Below are 21,859 nucleotides of genomic sequence, written 5' to 3'. Positions count from 1 at the left end.
TTATCATTGTTGTCAATGATTGTCTTCGGTGATGTCATCGATGATATCATCAGTGATTTTATCGGTGATGTCATTGATGATATCATCCATGATGTCATCGGTGATGTAATCGATGATGTCATCAGTGATGTCATCAATGAAGTCATCAGTGATGTCATCGATGATGTCATCAGTGATGTCATCGATGATGTCATCAGTGATGTCATCAGTGATGTCATCACTATTCGATGATGTCATCAGTGATGTCATCGATGATTTTATCACTATTCGATGATGTCATTGATGACGTAATCGGTTAAGTCATCAGTGATGTAATTGATGATGTCATCAGTGATGTAATTGATGATGTCATCAGTGATGTCATTGATGATGTCATCAGTGATGTCATCGATGATGTCATCACTACTCGATGATGTCATCAGTTATGCAATCGATGACGTATACGGTGAAGTCATCAGTGATGTCATCGATGATGTCATCAGTGATGTAATCGATGACATAATCGGTGAAGTCATTAGTGATGTCATCGATGATGTAATAGGTGATGTCATAGATGATGTCATCAGTGATGTCATCGATTATGTCATTGATGATGTCATCAGTGAAGTCATCGATGATGTCATCAGTGATGTCATCGATGATGTCATCAATGTTGTCATCAGTGATGTCATCAGCGATGTCATCAGCGATGTCATCGATGATGTCATCACTACTCGATGATGTCATCGATGATGTCATCACTACTCAATGATGTCTTTGATGATGTCATCAGTGATGTCAACGGTGATGTTGTCGATAAATTTATAATTGTTATCAATTATTGTTTTCAGTGATCTCGGAAATGATGTCAACTAATATACTAATAATGATGTCATAATAGTGCTTGAAAAAGCACTATATTGCAATTCGTCGTCTTCTTCTTCCAGCCATTGTTATGTGATTATTACAGCCCGAACCGCTTTGCGCACAGACTCCGTCAGTACAAAAGATGGTCTTCAAAGAATGGCACCTAAGTCTCTTTTAAAGGGACAATACTTAAGCTGCTCTTAAAGGGACAGTATATAGGTAATTTAAAGCGTTGGCACCTAAGTCGCTCCTTAAGGGACTGTACCAAAGTTGCTCTGAAAGGGATTGTACCAAAGTTACTCATTGATGATCATCAGTGATGTCAACGATGATGTTGTCGATAAAGTTATTATTGTTGTCAATGATTGTCTTCGGTGATGTCATCAATGATGTCATCAGTGAAGTCATCAGTGATGTCATTAGTGATGTCATCGATGATGTCATCAGTGATGTCATCAGCGATGTCATCGATGATGTCATCAGTGATGTCATCAATGATGTCATCAGTGATGTCATCGGTGATGTCATCAATGATGTCATCAGTGATGTCATCGATGATGTCATCAGTGATGTCATCGGTGATGTCATCGATGATGTCATCAGTGATGTCATCAATGAAGTCATCAGTGATGTCATCGATGATGTCATCAGTGATGTCATCGATGATGTCATCAGTGATGTCATCGATGAAGTCATCAGTGATGTCACTACTATTCGATGATGTCATCAGTGATGTCATCGATGATTTCATCAATACTCGATGATGTCATTGATGATGTCATCAGTGATGTAATCGATGACGTAATCGGTTAAGTCATCAGTGATGTCATTGATGATGTCATCAGTGATGTCATTGATGATGTAATCAGTGATGTCTTCGATGATGTCATCACTACTCGATGATGTCATCAGTTTTGTAATCGATGACGTAATCGGTGAAGTCATCAGTGATGTCATCGATGATGTCATCAGTGATGTAATCGATGACATAATCGGTGAAGTCATTAGTGATGTCATCGATGATGTAATAGGTGATGTCATAGATGATGTCATCAGTGATGTCATCGATTATGTCATTGATGATGTCATCAGTGATGTCATCGATGATGTCATCAGTGATGTCATCGATGATGTCATCAATGTTGTCATCAGTGATGTCATCAGCGATGTCATCAGCGATGTCATCGATGATGTCATCACTACTCGATGATGTCATCGATGATGTCATCACTACTCAATGATGTCTTTGATGATGTCATCAGTGATGTCAACGGTGATGTTGTCGATAAATTTATAATTGTTATCAATTATTGTTTTCAGTGATCTCGGAAATTATGTCAACTAATATACTAATAATGATGTCATAATAGTGCTTGAAAAAGCACTATATTGCAATTCGTCGTCTTCTTCTTCCAGCCATTGTTATGCGATTATTACAGCCCGAACCGCTTTGCGCATAGACTCCGTCAGTACAAAAGCTGGTCTTCAAAGGATGGCACCTAAGTCTCTTTTAAAAGGACAATACTTAAGCTGCTCTTAAAGGGACAGTATATAGGTAATTTAAAGCGTTGGCACCTAATTCTCTCCTTAAGAGACTGTACCAAAGTTGCTCTGAAAGGGATTGTACCAAAGTTACTCATTGATGATCATCAGTGATGTCAACGATGATGTGGTCGATAAAGTTATCATTGTTGTCAATGATTGTCTTCGGTGATGTCATCGATGATGTCATCAGTGGTGTCATCGATGATGTCATCAGTGATGTCATCAATGATGTCATCGGTGATGTCATCAGTGATGTCATCGGTGATGTCATCGATGATGTCATTAGTGATGTCATCGATGATGTCATCAGTGATGTCATCGATGATGTCATCAGTGAATTTATCAGTGATGTCATCACTATTCGATGATGTCTTCAGTGATGTCATCAATGATTTCATCACTACTCGATGATGTCTTCGATGATGTCATCAGTGATGTAATTGATGACGTAATCGGTTAAGTCATCAGTGATGTCATCGGTGATGTCATAAGTGATGTCATCGATGTCATCAGTGATGTCATCAGAGATGTCATCGATGATGTCATCAGTGATGTCACCGATGATGTCATCAGTAATGTCATCAATGATGTCATCGATGATGTCATCAGTGATGTCATCGATGATATCATCAATGATGTTGTCGATAAAATTATAATTGTTGTCAATTATTGTTATCAGTGATCTCGGAAATGATGTCAACTAATATACTATTAATGATGTCATAATAGTGCTTGAAAAAGCACTATATTGTAATCCGTCTTCTTCTTTTTCCAGCCATTGTTATGCGATTAATACAGCCCGAACCGCTTTGCGCACAGACTCCGTCCAAACTGCGCTTCGAAGCCCTCGGCGGTGACAGGTGTGCTTTCTATTTTTGGTTTCGATCGGATATCTCGTTTTTAAGAAATTTACATCTAAGAACCCCTAATTTCCCATAGAAAATAATGTTATTTTGGGAACAATGATTACACTGTAAACGCTAACAGTCAATCACAGCACTTAGGCAAATAGCTGAAATATAGCAGCCAATAGAAATTCTAAGGTCTAGTCAGTCAATGCCTCTTAAAGGGTCAATACTCAAGCTGGTCTTCAAAGGATGGCACCTAAGTCTCTTTTAAAGGGACAATACTTAAGCTGCTCTTAAAGGGACAGTATATAGGTAATTTAAAGCGTTGGCACCTAAGTCGCTCCTTAAGGGACTGTACCAAAGTTGCTCTGAAAGGGATTGTACCAAAGTTACTCATTGATGATCATCAGTGATGTCAACTATGATGTTGTCGATAAAGTTATCATTGTTGTCAATGATTGTCATCGGTGATGTCATCGGTGATGTCATCAGTGATGTCATCAGTGATGTCATCGATGATGTCATCGGTGATGTAATCAATGATGTCATCAGTGATGTTATCGATGATGTCATCAGTGATGTCATCGATGATGTCATCAGTGATGTCATCGATGATGTCATCAGTGATGTCATCACTATTCAATGATGTCATTGATGATGACATCAGTGATGTCTTCGATGATGTCATTACTACTCGATGATGTCATCAGTGATGTAATCGATGACGTAATCGGTGAAGTCATCAGTGATGTCATCGATGATGTCATCAGTGATGTCATCGATTATGTCATTAATGATGTTATCGATGATGTCATCAGTTATGTCATCGATGATATTATCAGTGATGTCATCGATTATGTCATCAGTGATGTTATTGATGTCATCAGTGATGTCATCGATGATGTCATCAGTGATGTCATCGATGATGTCATTAGTGATGTAATCTATGATGTCATTAGTGATGTCATCACTTTTCGATGATGTCATCGATAATGTCATCAGTGATGTCATCGGTGAAGTCATCAGTGATGTCATCGATGATGTAATAGGTGATGTCATAGATGATGTCATCAGTGATGTCATCGATGATGCCATTGATAATGTCATCAGTGATGTCATCGATGTCATCAGTGATGTCATCACTACTCCATGATGTAATTGATGATGTCATCAGTGATGTCATTGATGATGTCATCACTACTCGATGATGTCATCGATGATGTCATCAATGATATCATCACTACTCGATGATGTCATCGATGATGTCATCAGTGATGTCAACGGTGATGTTGTTGATACATTTATAATTGTTATCAATTATTGTTTTCAGTGATCTCGGAAATGATGTCAACTAATTTACTATTAATGATGTCATAAGAGTGCTTGAAAAAGCACTATATTGCAATTCGTCTTCTTCTTCTTCCAGCCATTGTTATGCGATTAATACAGCCCGAACCGCTTTGCGCACAGACTCCGTCAGTACTAAAGCTGGTCCGTACTTAAGCTGGTCTTCAAAGGATAGCACCTAAGTCTCTTTTAAAGGGACAATACTTAAGCTGCTCTTAAAGGGACAGTATATAGCTAATTTAAAGCGTTGGCACCTAATTCTCTCCTTAAGGGACTGTACCAAAGTTGCTCTGAAAGGGATTGTACCAAAGTTACTCTTTGATGATCATCAGTGATGTTAATGATAATGTTGTCGATAAAGTTATCATTGTTGTCAATGATTGTCATCAGTGATGTCATCGATGATGTAATCGATGATGTCATCAGTAATGTCATCACTATTGGATGATGTCATCGATGATGTCATCACTATTGGATGATGTCATCGATGATGTCATCAGTGATGTCATCGATGATGTCATCACTACTCGATGATGTCATCGATGACATAATCGGTGAAGTCATCAGTGATGTCATTGATGATGTAATAGGTGATGTCATAGATGATGTCATCAGTGATGTCATTGATGATGTCATCAGTGATGTCATTGATGATGTCATCAGCGATGTCATCGATGATGTCTTCACTACTTTATGATGTCATCGATGATGTCCTCAGTGATGTCATCACTATTCGATAATGTCATCAATATTCGATGATGTCATCACTACTCGATGATGTCATCGATGATGTCATCAGTGATGTTATCGATGACGTAATCGGTCATCAGTGATGTCATCGATGATGTCGTCAGTGATGTCATTGATGATGTCATCAGCTTTGTCATCGATGATATCACTGATGACATCATCGATGACATCACTGATTACATCATCGATGACATCACTGATGACCGATTACGTCATCGATAACATCACTGATGACATCATCGAGTAGTGATGACATCATCGATGACATGATCGAATAGTGATGACATCATTGAATAGTGATGATATCACTGATGACATCATCGATGACATCATCAATGACATCATCGATGACATCACTGATGACATAATCGATGACATCACTGATGACATCACCGATGACATCACTGATGACATCACTGATGATTTCATCGGTGATGTCATCAGTGATGTCATCGATTATGTCATCTGTGATGTCATCAATGATGCCATCAGTGATGTCGTCATCGATGATGTCATCAGTGATATCACTATTCAATGATGTCATCACTATTCGATCATGTCATCGATGATGTCATCACTACTCGATGATGTCATCGATGATGTCATCAGTGATGTTATCGATGATGTAATCGGTCATCAGTGATGTCATCGATGATATAATCAGTGATGTCATCGATGATGTCGTCAGTGATGTCATCGATGATGTCATCAGTTTTGTCAACGATGATGTCATCAGTGATGTCATCGATGATGTCATTAGTGATGTCATCGATGATGTCATCAGTGATGTCATCGATGATGTCATCAGTGATGTCATCACTATTCATTGATGTCATCGATGATGTCATCACTACTCGATGATGTCATCAGTGATGTCAACGGTGATGTTGTCGATAAATTTATAATTGTTAACAATTATTGTTATCAGTGATCTCGGAAATGATGTCAACTAATATACTATTAATGATGTCATAATAGTGTTTAAAAAAGCACTACAGTATGGGGGGCTCTATCACAGGATCGGGTGGGTTCCGCCCCAGGTGCGAGGGCGACAGGTTCCCTTTAAGCATAGATGAGACCTTTCAAAAAGAATCTATGGTTTGATGAAAACAGTTTCCGCTTTCACAAGTTCCTGCAATTTAGAATCTACATACAGTAGGTACAATTTTGTGCTATGTTTATGGAGGATGGAGAGCAGTACCATCTTACTGTATTACATATTTTTCAGTAATTTGATAAGCCCTAGGCACCAATGACCCTGTCACGGTCGGATAGTCCGTCTTTGGACTGCTTTTGGTAGGTACTAGTCACTGCATAGCAGGAAAACACCATAGCAGGAAAACAGCTGTTTTTGGAGATGCTGCATTTGTTTATTTGATATTGTATACTGTTGTTTCCATTAAAACCAGCTTGTCACTTGTAGGAGAGAGAGAGAAATTGTGACTATGCAGAAAAATACCAGTAGTGCTGGCAACAGTATCCTATGGTGAGTATGCAATCTTTTTTTTATTGTCAATGCACCTTGGGAAAATTCTTTAACTCCCCACTGTGCTCTTACACCTTGAGCTATGTAGTAGTCAGAAAAACTAAGATTTCTCTTTCCAGATTCATTCATTCAGTCTTGTTTTCATTAATTGCAATTTAAAACCTGAATGTGTGAATTTTACCATACATGGTGATATGATGTAGCCCTTAGATGGTTGCCAACACCTTTTACAGTGGTCAGTAAGGGGAAGTGGGGATTTACAGCACTTCAGAATAATGACTGCATAAGGAATTGTGCCAACAGCCACAACAGAAGAAAGAAAAGTTTTTTGTTTGTTTGTTTTAAACTTTTCTGTTTTCTCTATTGCTAAATGCAAATAAGCATGTACTTTATAGCAACCAATCAGATTCTACCTTCCATTCCTCACAGATTCTTTGGAAAATGAAAGGTGGAATCTGATTGTTTAGGGCTCTAGGGGGGTTCTAGGTATAATGTGATCACTGGGAGACTGGTTGTGTAACAAAGTTGCTTGGTCTAATGGTGGTCATGCCAACCAGATAGCTATCAAAGCTGCTGCCAACCACCTCAGCTGATGGCTTATCTACCCTGAGAACAAATATTGCAATCCACCTGCGCAATCCAATTCAGTCCCTTGACCCAATGGAACCAGTGGGTTTAGCAGAAAACTATCAATTATCAATCAAATTATGCATCTATACAGCCATGTCCTTTTGCCTCTCTAACTCCAGTTAGGCTGGGTTCACACTACTTTTTGCAATCCATTTTTTAAAGGAGACAAAAATGAGGCAGACTACATTTTTGTGTCCATTAAAAAAAAAAAACGGATCCGTTTTGATCCACTTTTTTAAATAATTGAAGTCAATGGAAAAACAGATCAAAACAGATCCACACAAATGCATCAGTTTTTTGAAAAAACAGATTACAAAAACGTAGTGTGAACCTAGCCTAACAGAGGGAGAAAGTTATTAACATCAGATTAATAAAAATAATAATTAATATGAAAACAAAACAAAAAACAACAAATAACAGATCTCATCAACATTGGCAGAATCACCAGCCCCATAACTACAGAATGTTATAGATGCATAAATAGCACATGACAGTGGAAGAAAATAAAAAAAAGAAAGAAAATAAAAAAAAAAAGTTTTACACTTGCAATATTCTGATGGGATGGCCCATTTACGGTCCAAAATAAAGCAAATAATTAAACATTACTACTAAACAGTCCATATTAATATTCTGAGCTATGGGCATACAGTACTTATATTTGTCACTCTACTTTGCCCATACAGAATGTTGCCTTTATGTAATTTTTGCCTAAACTGCCCAGAAATAGTTTGACAGTCTTGATTCCTGTACATACACACTTCGTATATTTGTGAAACCTTTTTTCTATATCTTACCATTCCTAGGTGTCCATAAAGCCAGTTACGCCTTGGAGGCTCTGGAAAACATTTCAGCCTTTTGGCATTTGTTGAATATGCCTGTATGTAGAGCGCCACCCTAAGGAGAGTGTGAGCAATGATGCCAGCAAAGAGGAGAAGCAAGGCAGTGACTGCATAAACCCTGAAGGGTGTATGCTCTAAATGTAGCGTATCCAGCAGATGATCCACCATGGGCAGCATCCTGATAGGAGGGAAAAAAATAAAAAAAATAATAGTGAGTACAAAAGCCTATTATGGACCCCCCCCCCCCCCCCCCCCTTACAGTAGACTACATGACAAAAAAAAGGTTTCAATGACATACACAATGACTATACTGATGTAGAATACAAGTCAGAGTACAAATGAAAAATGTCTTAAAACCTTTTGTGGTGTAGGTAATGTTTTTTGCCAAAAATGATGGGTCCACTTCAAAGAGTACCTGACATTTGATAGGTCATCAGGCATGCTAAAAGTTATTGATCGCAGCTGGTCTTACTGCTTACACTCACTGTGAGATATAGCCAGGAAGAGAGTGTGGCGGTCGTGCAATCCACTCCCCTGACCGCTCACTAATTCCGACAATGTAGCCTCATTGACTTACATTGTCGGAATTAGCTGATCAGGAGATACAGTTGGAGAGTTGATCGCGCTGCTGCCAAGATTTCACCCCAGCTATATCTCCTTGTGCTGTGTAACCCCCGTGGTGTTATGTCAGAGGCACGGCTGGTCACTTGCTAGATGGTAGGGTATGACGCTACTCCGGTGGTGGTTGGCCGAGATACAGCTGGTTCTTAAGATGTTATCTCACGACGACAGTGCCAGGTGGGTACACAGGTATGGAGGCACACCTGTTTTTAGTTAAGAAGGCCGGTTGTACCTTGTTCCCCTGTGGACAGTGTCCTGCCGGGCTGCTTTGGGGTCCCTTGGGATGATATCACGGTTGGCCTGAGTGGTGTAGTGACCCTCCCGGACTATCGGAACTGCCACCCACAGAAAGGGGAAATGTCCCAAGGCTGTAGTGTATACTGTGTCGGTGTGAGATGAAGAACCACAGAGTCTCTTTATCATAAATAAGCTTTTGTTAACTTGTGTGCAGCAAGTTATACAGCTTTTCCTTGGCAGGGTATGATACACCTGACAGTTGATAAAGCACTTGATAATACCGCAACCAGATCAGTGATAGGAATATAGTGAAGGGTACAGGCATGCCGACTGAGTAGCATGCTGAGAACCATACAAAGAAGCAGAGCAGCAGAAAGGAGAATGTCGTGAGAGTCCCAACCCAAGTAGTACTGTGCTCTGCCGGGATGTTGGAGGATGAGGTAGAAGAATACTTGGAAGAAGAAGAGAACACCTTTGGGTCTTCGCACCACCTTATTTTCACTAGATTTGGGGGACCCGTCCTAGAGGGTGACACAGGCCCCAGACCTTGTTACCTGGGATGAGCAGAATGCTGAGGGTTCCCTGCTGACAACCGAGCTGTGAGATTGACTTCCTAGGCTTTGCGCAACTTTGCTCTATCTGGATCAGTTCCTAGCTTACTGCTGTCTGTGGATACTGTCCTGCACTGTGACTCTCCTTGTCCATGGGCTGGGGTTATCTCTGACTTGTCCTCTCCTGTGAGGGTTCTAACACTGCATAGTGTTGTGTAGAGTAGACTGAAAAGAAACTGTTAGCTGTGTCTTGTCTTGCTTCCTACCCATACAGGGTTCTGACTAAGACTGACTTACTCTTCCTGTTTCCCATGTGACTTCCTTCCTCAGCGTTTCTAAGGTGCGCTGTGAGTGGGTGAAGAGTGCAATAGAAGAAGTAAAGAGAGATGTGATAGGATAGAAGAAACGATTCCTATAGCTTCACAGATCCCTGTGACATACAAACAAACAATAACCCTTTGCACACGTCAGCTGTGCAGCATCTGAGTATACATCTGAGTATACATACCTAATACAGCAACATCTAGTGGCAAAACTTTATTACTACCTTCATCACCACTTAAATAATAAGTACAGGCTTTTATGAAGGGTGTAACCAATATCAACACCCATGGTGGGACACCACATCCTGACCTCAGATGTGAGACCAACTGTGATCCATTACTTTTGACATGCCTGATAACATATGAAAAGTTATTTTTTTAACGACAGGTATTTTTTAAATGGAAACTGACAGCATGGGTATACTGACAGCGTACTGTATGTATTGCCCACGCTGCTTTGTGATCCATCGTTTTAAAAAATGTTTTTTATCCCCAGACTGACAGTGGCGTGTCTGTGACAATGTTAGTGCCCACCCGCACTGCTTCTGTGCACCCCGCTCTACAGAATATGCAGTATCCTCAGGCCGCTGCTGGCCTTCTCCGGCTGTCAATCATTCTGGAGGAGGATACTGTATCAGCTGGAGATCTGGGTGGGCAGAGACCATGCGAGCGGTGACAGCGTCAGCAAATCTGTAACAATATTGTAAAAGAGAATAATAAAGAAGTATATAGAAATGTGCCCACCAAAATTAGTAGCAAAAAGTGTATGTATTTTATTAGAGATACAGCTCAACCAAAAACATTAAAAACATTTAAAAACATGTCAAATAACACCCTGAGATAAAGAGTGTACACTCCACTGAACAGGGATCGAATAAATCCGCAATAGGGGCCGGGTATAGGATAGATGTATACAAAAAATGCACAATAATAACTATATAATCAAAATAAATAAATAATACACATATCAAAATAAATGCATGAGGGTAAATGTATACAAAAAATGCATGAATATATAATCAAAATAAATACATCAAGGGCAATACAACCTGTAGTAGGCAATACCCGGGTGATCAGAGGGGTGTGTGAAGCCCACACCCTATGCTGCCACCTTGCAGCTTTGTCAAGAGTCACTCCTAAAGAAGCTGCAAGGTGGCAGCATAACACATTTATTTTTATTATATGTTTATTATTTTACATTTTTTGTACACATCTTTCCTACACCCAGCCCCTGTTGTAGATATTTGATCCTTGCTCAGTGGGATGTACACCCTTTATCTCAAGGTGTTGTTTGGCATGTTTTTAATGTTTTTAGTTGAGCTGTATCTCTAATAAAGTACACACTTTTTTGCTACTAATTTTTGTATGCACATTTCTATAAACTTACTTCTTCATTCTTCTCTTATACAATATTGCTTGCTTAAGTACGTGTGTTGCACCCGATTGCTGTATTGTTTTGGACAGTGGTGCCGCTTCCTCTATACTGTGCACAAGTCTGCAACAATAATCATATGATTTTGTGCAAACCTGCTGCCGAAGACTTGCGGAAACACTAAAAAGAAAAAGATTAAAGGGGTTATCCAGTCCTACAAAAACATGGCCACTTTCTTCCAGAGACAGCCCTACTCTTGTCTCCAGCTTGGGTGGGGTTTTGCTGCTCAGCTCTATTGAAGTGAATGGAGCTTAAAGGGGTTATTCAGTGCTACAAAAACATGGCCACTTATCCCCTCTCTTGTCTTCAGTTCAGGTGTGGTTTGCAATTAAGCTCCATTTACTTCAATGGAACTGAGTTGGAAACCCCACCCAAACTGGAGACAAGAGAGGGGGAAAAGTGGCCATGTTTTTGTAGTGCTGGATAACCCCCGGCGTTGTGTATCATTATGATGCCAAGAGCTTCGAACCTGTTCAAATCTTCCCCCTGCTGTATTGATACAGAGTTAAAGGGGTTGTCCAGCGAAGCTCTTTTTCTTTCAAATCAACTCATATCAGAAAGTTATATAGAAAAATCTCAAGTCCTCCCATACTTATTAGCTACTATATGTCCTGCAGGAAGTGTTGTTTACTTTTCAGTCTGACACACTGCTCTCTGCTGACATCTCTATCTTGGTTTTCTATGAATTCCCATAGAAAACCTCTCCTGCTCTGGACAGTTCCTGCCTCGGCCAGAGATGTCAGCAGAGAGCACTGTGTCAGACTGAAAATAAAACAACATTTCCTGCAGGACATACAGCAGCTTATAAGTATGGGAAGACTTGAGATTTTTTAATAGAAGTACATTTCAAATCTATATAACTTTCTGATATCAGTTGATCTGAAAGAAAAAGATTTTCGTTGGACAACCCATTTTAATGCTGAAGGCCAAATCCTGTACATGGATGATGCAGAACAGGTAGATACAAATGAGAGAGGAAGAATGTATGCACGCATCTAAAATTATTTTTTTCTTGTAAAGGTACCATGGGGGTCATTTATTAAATCCGGTATTTTGGGGGGTCAGGCTTAAAAATGTCCCTGTGGCACAGAGGCTCACATAATGGCATGATAAGGCTGTTAGATTTTTTTTATATTTCTCCGTGCAGATCCAGCTGGTGGGGCATCTTGCAGACAAAGCTCTATGAAAAAATAAATAAGAGGAACTCTCCTTATGAAAGAAGAAATCTCTTTATGCCCGCTCTATAGTCTGTGGTTTACAGCTTGACACATATACATCTAACAACCATGTTACACAAGCAGCTGTCATCTTCCGCATACACAAGTTTTTCCGAGAAAGGATGTTGCTCAATGTCATGGCATGTGTCAGCAAGCTAAAACCTTGCAATGCACCATTACTATACATATACTTTTTAATGTACATAGATAGCAGATAGAAATTGCATGGTAGATGCTTTATAAGTGGCTTGAAATAAACAGATAGTCAGATATTTGGAGACCACAGCAGCGCACTGTTTCAGTGAAGCAAAAAGGGGCTTTAGCCTATCAAAGTGTTTGCATGAGCAACCTTTTTTTTAGCTGCCCCCTACAGCCATTTTTAAAGTGGTTGTCCAGCAAAAATATTTTTCTTTCAAATCAACTGGTGTCAGAAAGTTATATAGATTTGTAATTTACTTCTATTAAAAAATATCAAGTCTTTCCATACTTATCAGCTGCTTTATGTCATGAAATGTTGGTTTATTTCCAGTCTGATACAGTGCTCTCTGCTGACATCTCTGGCCGAGACAGGAATTCTCATAGAAAACCTCTCCTGCTCTGGACAGTTCCTGTCTCAGCCAGAGATGTCAGCAGAGAGCACTGTGTCAGACTGAAAATTAAACAACATTTCCTGCAGGACATACAGCAGTAGATAGGTATGGGAAGACCTGAGATTTTTTAATCGAAGTAAATTACAAATCTATGTAACTTTCTGACACTAAGATTTTCGCTGGACAACCCCTTTAATTCTTAAAAATGGCTGCGTAGGACAGCTGAAATGTTGCTCTTAGATACAGTTTGATGGAATAAAGTTCCTTATTGCTTTACTGATATGGTGTGTTCTGTTTTGTAAAGAGGTTGGATTGCATAGAGAAGGGAGGAGATGTGTGCTCCTGCCAGTTCACTGCCGACACCAACAGAGAGTAATCCTGTGTACCTGCACATTGTGACTAATGCAGGAGCACGCTGACAACTCTGAGAGTTGCTTATAAGCGAGTTAAAGGGGTTATCCAGCACTACAAAAACCTGGCCACTTACTTCCAGAGACAGCACCACTCTTGTCTCCAGTTTTGTTTTTGGTTTTGTGACTCCGTTCGATTGAAGTGAATGGAGCGTAATTATTATACAGCATATTTACACTTTATCTCTATACATCTATATTATAGCTATTAGATACACCAGCCAGACTACTGCTCCTAGGGCGGTATTACACGGGCCGATGGGGGCCCGATAATACCTGTAAACGAGCGCTGATCTGTTAGATTGGCGCTCGTTTACTGGGCCTATTACATGGCCCGATAATCGTTTACCATGGGCTGCAAGGTTACCGATGTCCTTGCAGCCCTTGCTTAAAACTATATACAGTCATGGCCAAAAGTTTTGAGAATGACACAAATATTATATTTTCACATGATCTGCTGCCCTCTGGTTTTTATGTGTGTTTGTCAGATGTTTTATCACATACAGAAATATAATTGCAATCATATTATGAGTAACAAAAGCTTATATTGACAGTTAGAATGAGTTAATGCAGCAAGTCAATATTTGCAGTGTTGACTCTTCTTCTTCAGGACCTCTGCAATTCTCCCTGGCTGCTCTCAATCAACTTCTGGACCAAATCCTGACTGATAGCAGTCCATTCTTGCACAATCAATGCTTGCATTTTGTCAGAATTTGTTGGTTTTTGTTTGTCCACCCGTCTCTTGATGATGGCCACAAGTTCTCAATGGGATTAAGATCTGGGGAGTTTCCAGGCCATGGACCCAAAATCTCAATGTTTTGTTCCTTGAGCCATTTAGTTATCACCTTTGCTTTATGGCAAAGTGCTCCATCATGCTGGAAAAGGCATTGTTGATCGCCAAACTGCTCTTGGACGGTTGGGAGAAATTGCTCTTGGAGGACATTCTGGTACCTTTCTTTATTCATGGCTGTGTTTTTAGGCAAGACTGTGAGAGAGCCGATTCCCTTGACTGAGAAGCAACCCCACACATGAATGGTTTCAGGATGCTTTACAGTTGGCATGAGACAAGACTGGTGGTACCGCTCACCTCGTCTTCTCCGAATAAGCTGTTTTCCAGATGTCCCAAACAATCGGAAAGGGGATTAATCAGAGAAAATGACTTTACCCCAGTCCTCAGCAGTCCACTCCCTGTACCTTTTGCAGAATATCAGTCTGTCCCTGATGTTTTTTCTGGAGAGAAGTAGCTTCTTTGCTGCCCTCCTTAAGACCAGGCCTTGCTCCAAGAGTCTCCGCCTCACAGTGTGCTTGTGGCCATTCCTGAGCAAGCTCTGCACTGCTGGTAGCCCGATCCCGCAGCTGAAACCCTTTTTAGAGACAGTCCTAGCGCTTGCTGGTCTTTCTTGGGCACCCTGGATCAGTTTTGGCAACAATGGAACCTCTCTCCTTGAAGTTCTTGATGATGCGATAGATTGTTGACTGAGTTGCAATCTTTCTAGCTGCGATACTCTTCCCTGTTAGGCCATTTTTGTGCAGTGCAATGATGACTGCACTTTAGAGATAACCGTGGTTAACAGAAGAGAAACAATGATGCCAAGCACCAGCCTCCTTTTAAAGTGTCCAGTGGTGTCATTCTTACTTAATCATGACAGATCGATCTCCAGCCCTGTCCTCATCAACACCCACACCTGTGTTAATGGAGCAATCACTGAAACAATGTTAGCTGGTCATTTTAAGGCAGGGCTTCAATGATGTTGAAATATGTTTGGGGGGATAAAGTTCATTTTCTAGGCAAATATTGACTTTTCAAGTAATTGCTGTTAAGCTGATCACTCTTTATAACATTCTGGAGTATATGCAAATTGCCATTTTAAGAACTGAAGCAGTAGACAAATTAATATTTGTATCATTCTCAAAACTTTTAGCCATGACTGTACTTTACCTATCCATGCTCCAGGGCTGCTCCTGTGGTCCGCTTCCCTCCGGGTCCCGCACGCTCTAGCTTCAGAGCGGCCTGTCAGCTGACAGGCCGCTCAGCCAATCACAGGCTGCTGCGGTCCAGGGGACCCAGGGAGAGGCGGGCCGCAGGAGGAGCCGTGGAGCATGGATAGGTAATATATATCATCAGTCGCCGGCCACGCACCACTATTACAAGTAGCAGTACGCGGTCGGTGCCCGACAATTATAGGTTCTAACCTATATCAATGATCACCCGATGATCGTTGTCATCGGCTGATCATTGTATTTATTAGAGCAGAGAGTAGGTCTGTAACCAAGACAAGCAACTGTCAACAATGGGAGGGGTTACTTTTGTAAGTTACTTTTGTAAGTTACTTGAGACAGAAGTGGTAGGGTGGACAACTATGAGGGGCACTGTCCATAAAGTATTATACTCTGCTGAAGAGGGTCCTGACAATTTTGGGTCAGTTGCAAAGTCTTGAGACTAAGACTTTGATAGAGAGACCACCAGTACTCATAACCGTTGACCTGTCCAGCTGTGCCGAGTATGCGGAGTGACACGTCCAGTAGTCCTTGGCCCTAGTGCGCCACTAGAGGAGTTGACCTTCAACTTTTGGCCAATAGGGCTCAGCGAAAGTAGGAAAGCAAATCAGCAAGGAAACGCAGCTTTTCCAATCCATGACTAGACTATTGTAGTACCTTTGCGAAATGTAGGACTTTTACCAAAGCTATAAAACAATGACCCTCTCAGCGTGGACAGCAGATTCTCCTCTGGTGAGCTTAGCACTGCATGGCTTTGCAGTCAGGAACATGGAAGCAGAAGCTCAGTAGTTCACCTCCACTCCTACATTAGACTGGAAATAGGTTGGTCTGAGCAAATGACCCTCTCCACCCCTACTTATAGACTAAGGACTCACTCCCTATTGATGGAGAGGAACCTGAGGTAACTCGGTTACTGATAGGACACGAGAAATGGGGAGCCTTTGGTCAGGGCCCTGATTGGTCAGGGGAGAAAAGAGTAACAATTAGGCTAAATTGGTAAGCTGTCATAGGTTGACCTGGGAATAAACTTGACAGTCTGACCCCTTTAAGCAGGTGACAGACAAGATTATATACTGAAAATCATGTAAACACTTAATCCCTCCATTACCATCAACCTATACTTCTTGTAAGTAAATAGAAACAGAACATCATAAAAGTACTTATCCTTCATCCTACACGAGACCCTATAGATACTTAATAAAATAGAGAATTGTGCCGAACTACCTCTAGTATGAAATGCACAGCACAAAGCAGGGTCGAGGGACACTGCACTTTCTCAATATTATTTTCTCTTTGTCAGTAGTGGTTAAATAGAATAACTGGCCACAATGCTATACTATGTAATGCTCCATTATAGTATGATACCAACTCAGTTTAGGGTTCGAGAGCTTCAAGGTCTGAGAAAATTGATAGAGGGGGTATGTAAATAATTCCTAATATTAAGGAGAAGGTAAGTTTGAAAGGTGGCAAACAAAATAGAAATTGGACTTCCTGATTCTGCCTTTTGATTGTGTATGACTTAAGCGCTTGTTTGCTCCTCATTCCCCTGCCCGCTGCCGACGCTATTACGCGCGTTGTCTTAAATATATTCTAGGGTGTTGAATAGTTTTACTGAGTGAAAGTCCTTCCTTCCGATGTAGTTCTCAATGTGCACCCAGTGCCCCAATGCCACATATAGGATGCCAATTTTTGGCCTCAAATAAGTTTTACCAAGCGCCTGAAGTGCAGCATTCCAGCGTGCCGCACATCGGACCAGAAGCACAGACAGATATATGATAGGCATGCAGAAAAATCACGGCAAAGAGTGCAGTGATTTTCGTACATGTCAGTGAGAGGTTAAGGAACCTATTTGTACAGAGCAAGAGTTTTAAAAGGGTATGAGTTTTATAAGACATGCCCTCTACCAACCCCCATACTGGAATTGTGTGAGGAGGTAACAGCTAGTAAGGAGAACCCATTACATTCTACTAATTTACCTCTCTCTCCACCCATGTTTGTGCATGTAACTATGAAATTAGAAAAACTTGGCTACAAGTTTCTTTACTGTCCTTGGGATAAGGGATAGTTTGTTCTACAGGTATCGTGAAGCTTTCAGAGAGAGATAACAGAGATAAAATCCTTAACCTATCAACCACAGAAACTAGAATAAATGACAGTAATCTACAACTTACTAACCTTTGAGTCTCATGTAATCAGATAAACAACGTGAAAAGGTAAATTCACGAGAGCTACACTAGAGGTTTTATAGCTGAGCTCATGTGGCTATGCGCAACAAATTTTTTCTTTTAGACTGTTTGAAAAAATCTACATATAAAAAGTGCAGATGCTTACCTGCCTAAGGGTGGGTTCACACTCTTGGAATCCGCCCGGATAAGTTCCAGCGGATTCAGTTGCTCTTACCCATTTGTGGCGGGGGGCCTATCCACCCGTGCCGTAGACACCATTCTATAGCCAGACAGATTCCGCCTTCCTCCAGAAGAACTGACATGTCTATTCTTTCGGTGGACAGTGGAATCGGCCCGGCCATAGACCGTCTCAGCGCGGATTCCGTCTGAACCCACCCTTACCCTTTGTAAGAGAATTCTTACAAATGAACGACACGTTGGTACAAAGACCCATATTTTCTGAAGAAAGTGAGAGACTGCTGGAGATGTAAGACGCATTCAGGAACACTCACCCACATTTGGCTTGAATCCCTAATATGCAAAACTACTGGAGGGAGATGACCCAACGCATCTTAAACATATGTGGCTGTACGGTCCCACTAGACCTGGTACTTATTTTTCTTTGGCTACCCAACCCCACATTTACCCCGGCTAATCACCACTTACCAACTCTACTTCTGATGGCAGCCAAACTACTTATTCCTTTACATTTGAGATCGGACTCCCCACCCACCTTTCAAGAATGGATAGAAGGGTAGAAGATTGCGTGGGTAGAAGAACTAAGCAGCAGGGAACTAGGGACACATGATTAATATGTTGCTCTATTGGAGCCGTTGAATACCTTCTAGAGGAGGTTTCTGACTACCCCCACAACAAATCAAGATTACCTTCCTTCTCCCCTTCCATCCTTTCTTTTCTTTTTGTTGCTGTAATATAGACTTAGTAGTCATAGGGAGACAAAACAGATATATTTGCCTACACACTCATCAAACAACTAGGTTCTGTGTTGACTTTCTATTATATTTTATTTCACTACATAATTTGGCGTCACTCACCTATTTTAAGTACGTTGTCTCTTTAAGCAATCGTCGGCACAAGAAGTAAAAAATGTACAATGTATAATTATGTACAATGTTTGAACATCACTTTCTTACAATCGTCCCTGATTATAAGATATTGTTTTGCTCAGCGCCGTTTTACAACTTATAAATATTTTCAAAAAAATTTTTGATTAAAAAAAGTGCAGAGCCTGCCATGTTTTTTTTTCATTGCGTTGAAAAATATTAATCATTGTTAGAAATGAGGGAATTAACAGTAAGTTAGGGTTCATAAAAACCCTGAACGCTCAGTATTTGTCTCCCAATGGCTGCAGAAGATGGATGCAGCCCTAGGGCTGCCTGGATACAGCCATGTATACAGGCTGCATACATCTTTTCTAGCCATCGGGGGTCAAATGTTGTGTTTGAGTTGTGTTTCGCAAGCCCTAACTTACTGTCAATTTGCTCATCTCTGATCATTGTGATAGGATATGTTGGGATTCCTTCTGCCCTAATAAATCAGGTTTCCATTTGGTATTTTTGATAGAAACAACTGCATCATTCTTGCCATCAAAACTATTGGAACTTTGATAGAAATCTTACCATGCCAATGTGAATATTGTTTTTACATAATACAGATGTAACTTTTTACCCCCCATCCTGTCTTTAGGATAGACAATCAATTCAGATTTGATGGGGTCCGTCTGTGAGAACCTCCACAATCATCTGATTTATAGGACTTTAGCACTGTAACTTTTATGCTTGTTTACTAGAGCGCTGTACATTTTACCAATTACCAATAATACATAAAAATATGACGCATAGGACAGAGAACTTTGACACAATACAGAACTAAATACAGGCAATTGAACAGACTCCCTAATATTATAGGAATGTGGGTATAATACACAAGCACCTGCCTATTTTTTTTATATCATACACTTTATCTGCTGCAGTGCACTTTATATACCTTTTATGCCTTCCTTAACTATTTTAATATGTGCCTTGGAAGGGCGCATGGGTAAGGCAATGTTCACATTTGCGTCAGAACAACTTATCCCACATGTGCTGACTGTGAAGATATGCTTGGAATTATAGTTTCACAGAGCCACATGTAGCAGACAAAAAACAATAATAATAGTACAATAGCTTATAAACATAATACATCTTTCATTCTTACAGAAAATAACACAAATGTGTGTGAGCAGCCATGTCGTTCATAACCAAAAATATTACCTGTCACTGGGCAGAATACCAGGCAATGCACAAGACAAACTCCAGCAGTAACTTGTTTGAATGCTTACACTTCCTGGAGTTCAAGGGCTTGTCCTCTGGGCATGCTCATCTTATTCAAGTGTCCAACACATGCTGATTGTATTATGTCGCCACCAGCTGGTGAAATGCTGGAATACCATGATTATTTCTTAAACTATAAAATCTATCTACATTAAGGAAACCTGTAACCAGGGCAGACTGCTTAAACTGGATACCATATAAGAAATGGAGGACCTTCGGCCTAACGTGTCCAGGAGGAGACCACAAAGCACCATACTGCTGCGGAAAGTGTCATTCCAGTTACTAACTTTTGTATTATATCAAATAACTTAGTTTTATGGGATATTTGCTTATACTTTTGTGTATTTAGAGGAATTTTAGACCAATTTGAGACACCTTATAGAACATCAGTACTATACATGGCATTGTACTGCGTGGTATAAATTATGTGCATGTAGTATTTCTTATGTATTTTTATTTTCTCTCTTATATTTAGAAATAAAAGTCATAAAAATGTATTATATTTTATGGGTAATATAAATAACTTAAAGTGTTAAAAACATCTAAAATTGGACATAAAACACAAAAATTTCTGGTATAATCCACACAGACAAGAAAAAACAAGTCCAGGAAAGTACAGTAAATACCTCGGTTCTTGAACTTAATTGGTTCCGGAAGGCAGTTTGAGAACCCAGCAGTGTCTTCCCATAGGAAATAATGTAATTGTGTTTAATTGGTTCCAGCACCCACCAATAATTACCTACAGTACCCATATATTACATTGATAAGTGCCAAGTTTAATCTCTACAATACATTACAGAGCAGCACTATACTGTACAGTACATTACAGAACAGCACTATATACTGTACAGTACATTGTACACAAGAAATGTTCAACAAAGCCAGCAATTATAGTACAGTAGTCACTAACTCTTCACTCATTCTTTACTATATAATGACCCCCCTCCCCCCCCCCCCCCCCCCCCCCCGCGCACACTGTAATAGATGGGAGATGGTGGTGCACTGACTGTACTACTACTGTACTGTATATGCCCTCCAGCAATCTTATACAGTACAGGATGGGAGATGGTGGTGCACTGACTGTACTACTACTGTACTGTATATGCACTCCAGCAGTCTAATAGTGTACAGGGTGGGAGATGGTGGTGCACTGACTGTACTACTACTGTACTGTATATGCCCTCCAGCAATCTTATACAGTACAGGATGGGAGATGGTGGTGCACTGACTGTACTACTACTGTACTGTATATGCACTCCAGCAGTCTTATACAGTACAGGATGGGAGATGGTGGTGCACTGACTGTACTACTGCTGTACTGTATATGCACTCAAGCAGTCTTATACAGTACAGGATGGGAGATGGTGGTGCACTGACTGTACTACTACTGTACTGTATATGCACTCCAGCAGTCTTATACAGTACAGGATGGGAGATGGTGGTGCACTGACTGTACTACTACTGTACTGTATATGCACTCCAGCAGTCTTATACAGTACAGGATGGGAGATGGTGGTGCACTGACTGTACTACTACTGTACTGTATATGCACTCCAGCAGTCTTATACAGTACTGTACAGGATGGGAGATGGTGGTGCCCTGACTGTACTACTACTGTACTGTATATGCCCTCCAGCAATCTTATACAGTACAGGATGGGAGATGGTGGTGCACTGACTGTACTACTACTG

At 40.5% G+C, this 21,859-nt stretch overlaps 1 protein-coding gene across 2 annotated transcripts in view; it reads right to left on the bottom strand.

The window, feature by feature from the left end:
• CYP4F22 (cytochrome P450 family 4 subfamily F member 22) overlaps positions 1–20,182 on the bottom strand; it is an 82,453-nt gene extending 62,271 nt beyond the window's left edge. For both annotated transcript variants that reach the window (XM_069971280.1, XM_069971281.1), the window contains exons 1-2: positions 20,109–20,182; positions 8,247–8,469 (exon numbers count right to left, since the gene is read on the bottom strand). In XM_069971280.1, coding sequence (XP_069827381.1) covers positions 8,247–8,468 — 222 coding nt within the window. In that variant the 5' untranslated portion in view covers position 8,469; positions 20,109–20,182. The remainder of the gene's footprint in view (positions 1–8,246; positions 8,470–20,108) is intronic.
• Between the last annotated feature and the right edge of the window lie 1,677 nt (positions 20,183–21,859).

This window comes from Dendropsophus ebraccatus, chromosome 5 (genome assembly GCF_027789765.1).
Source record: "Dendropsophus ebraccatus isolate aDenEbr1 chromosome 5, aDenEbr1.pat, whole genome shotgun sequence".
NCBI classification, from domain to species: Eukaryota; Metazoa; Chordata; class Amphibia; order Anura; family Hylidae; genus Dendropsophus; species Dendropsophus ebraccatus.
Note: the sequence above shows the minus strand (reverse complement) of the source record. Positions and strands in the feature narration are given on the sequence as shown.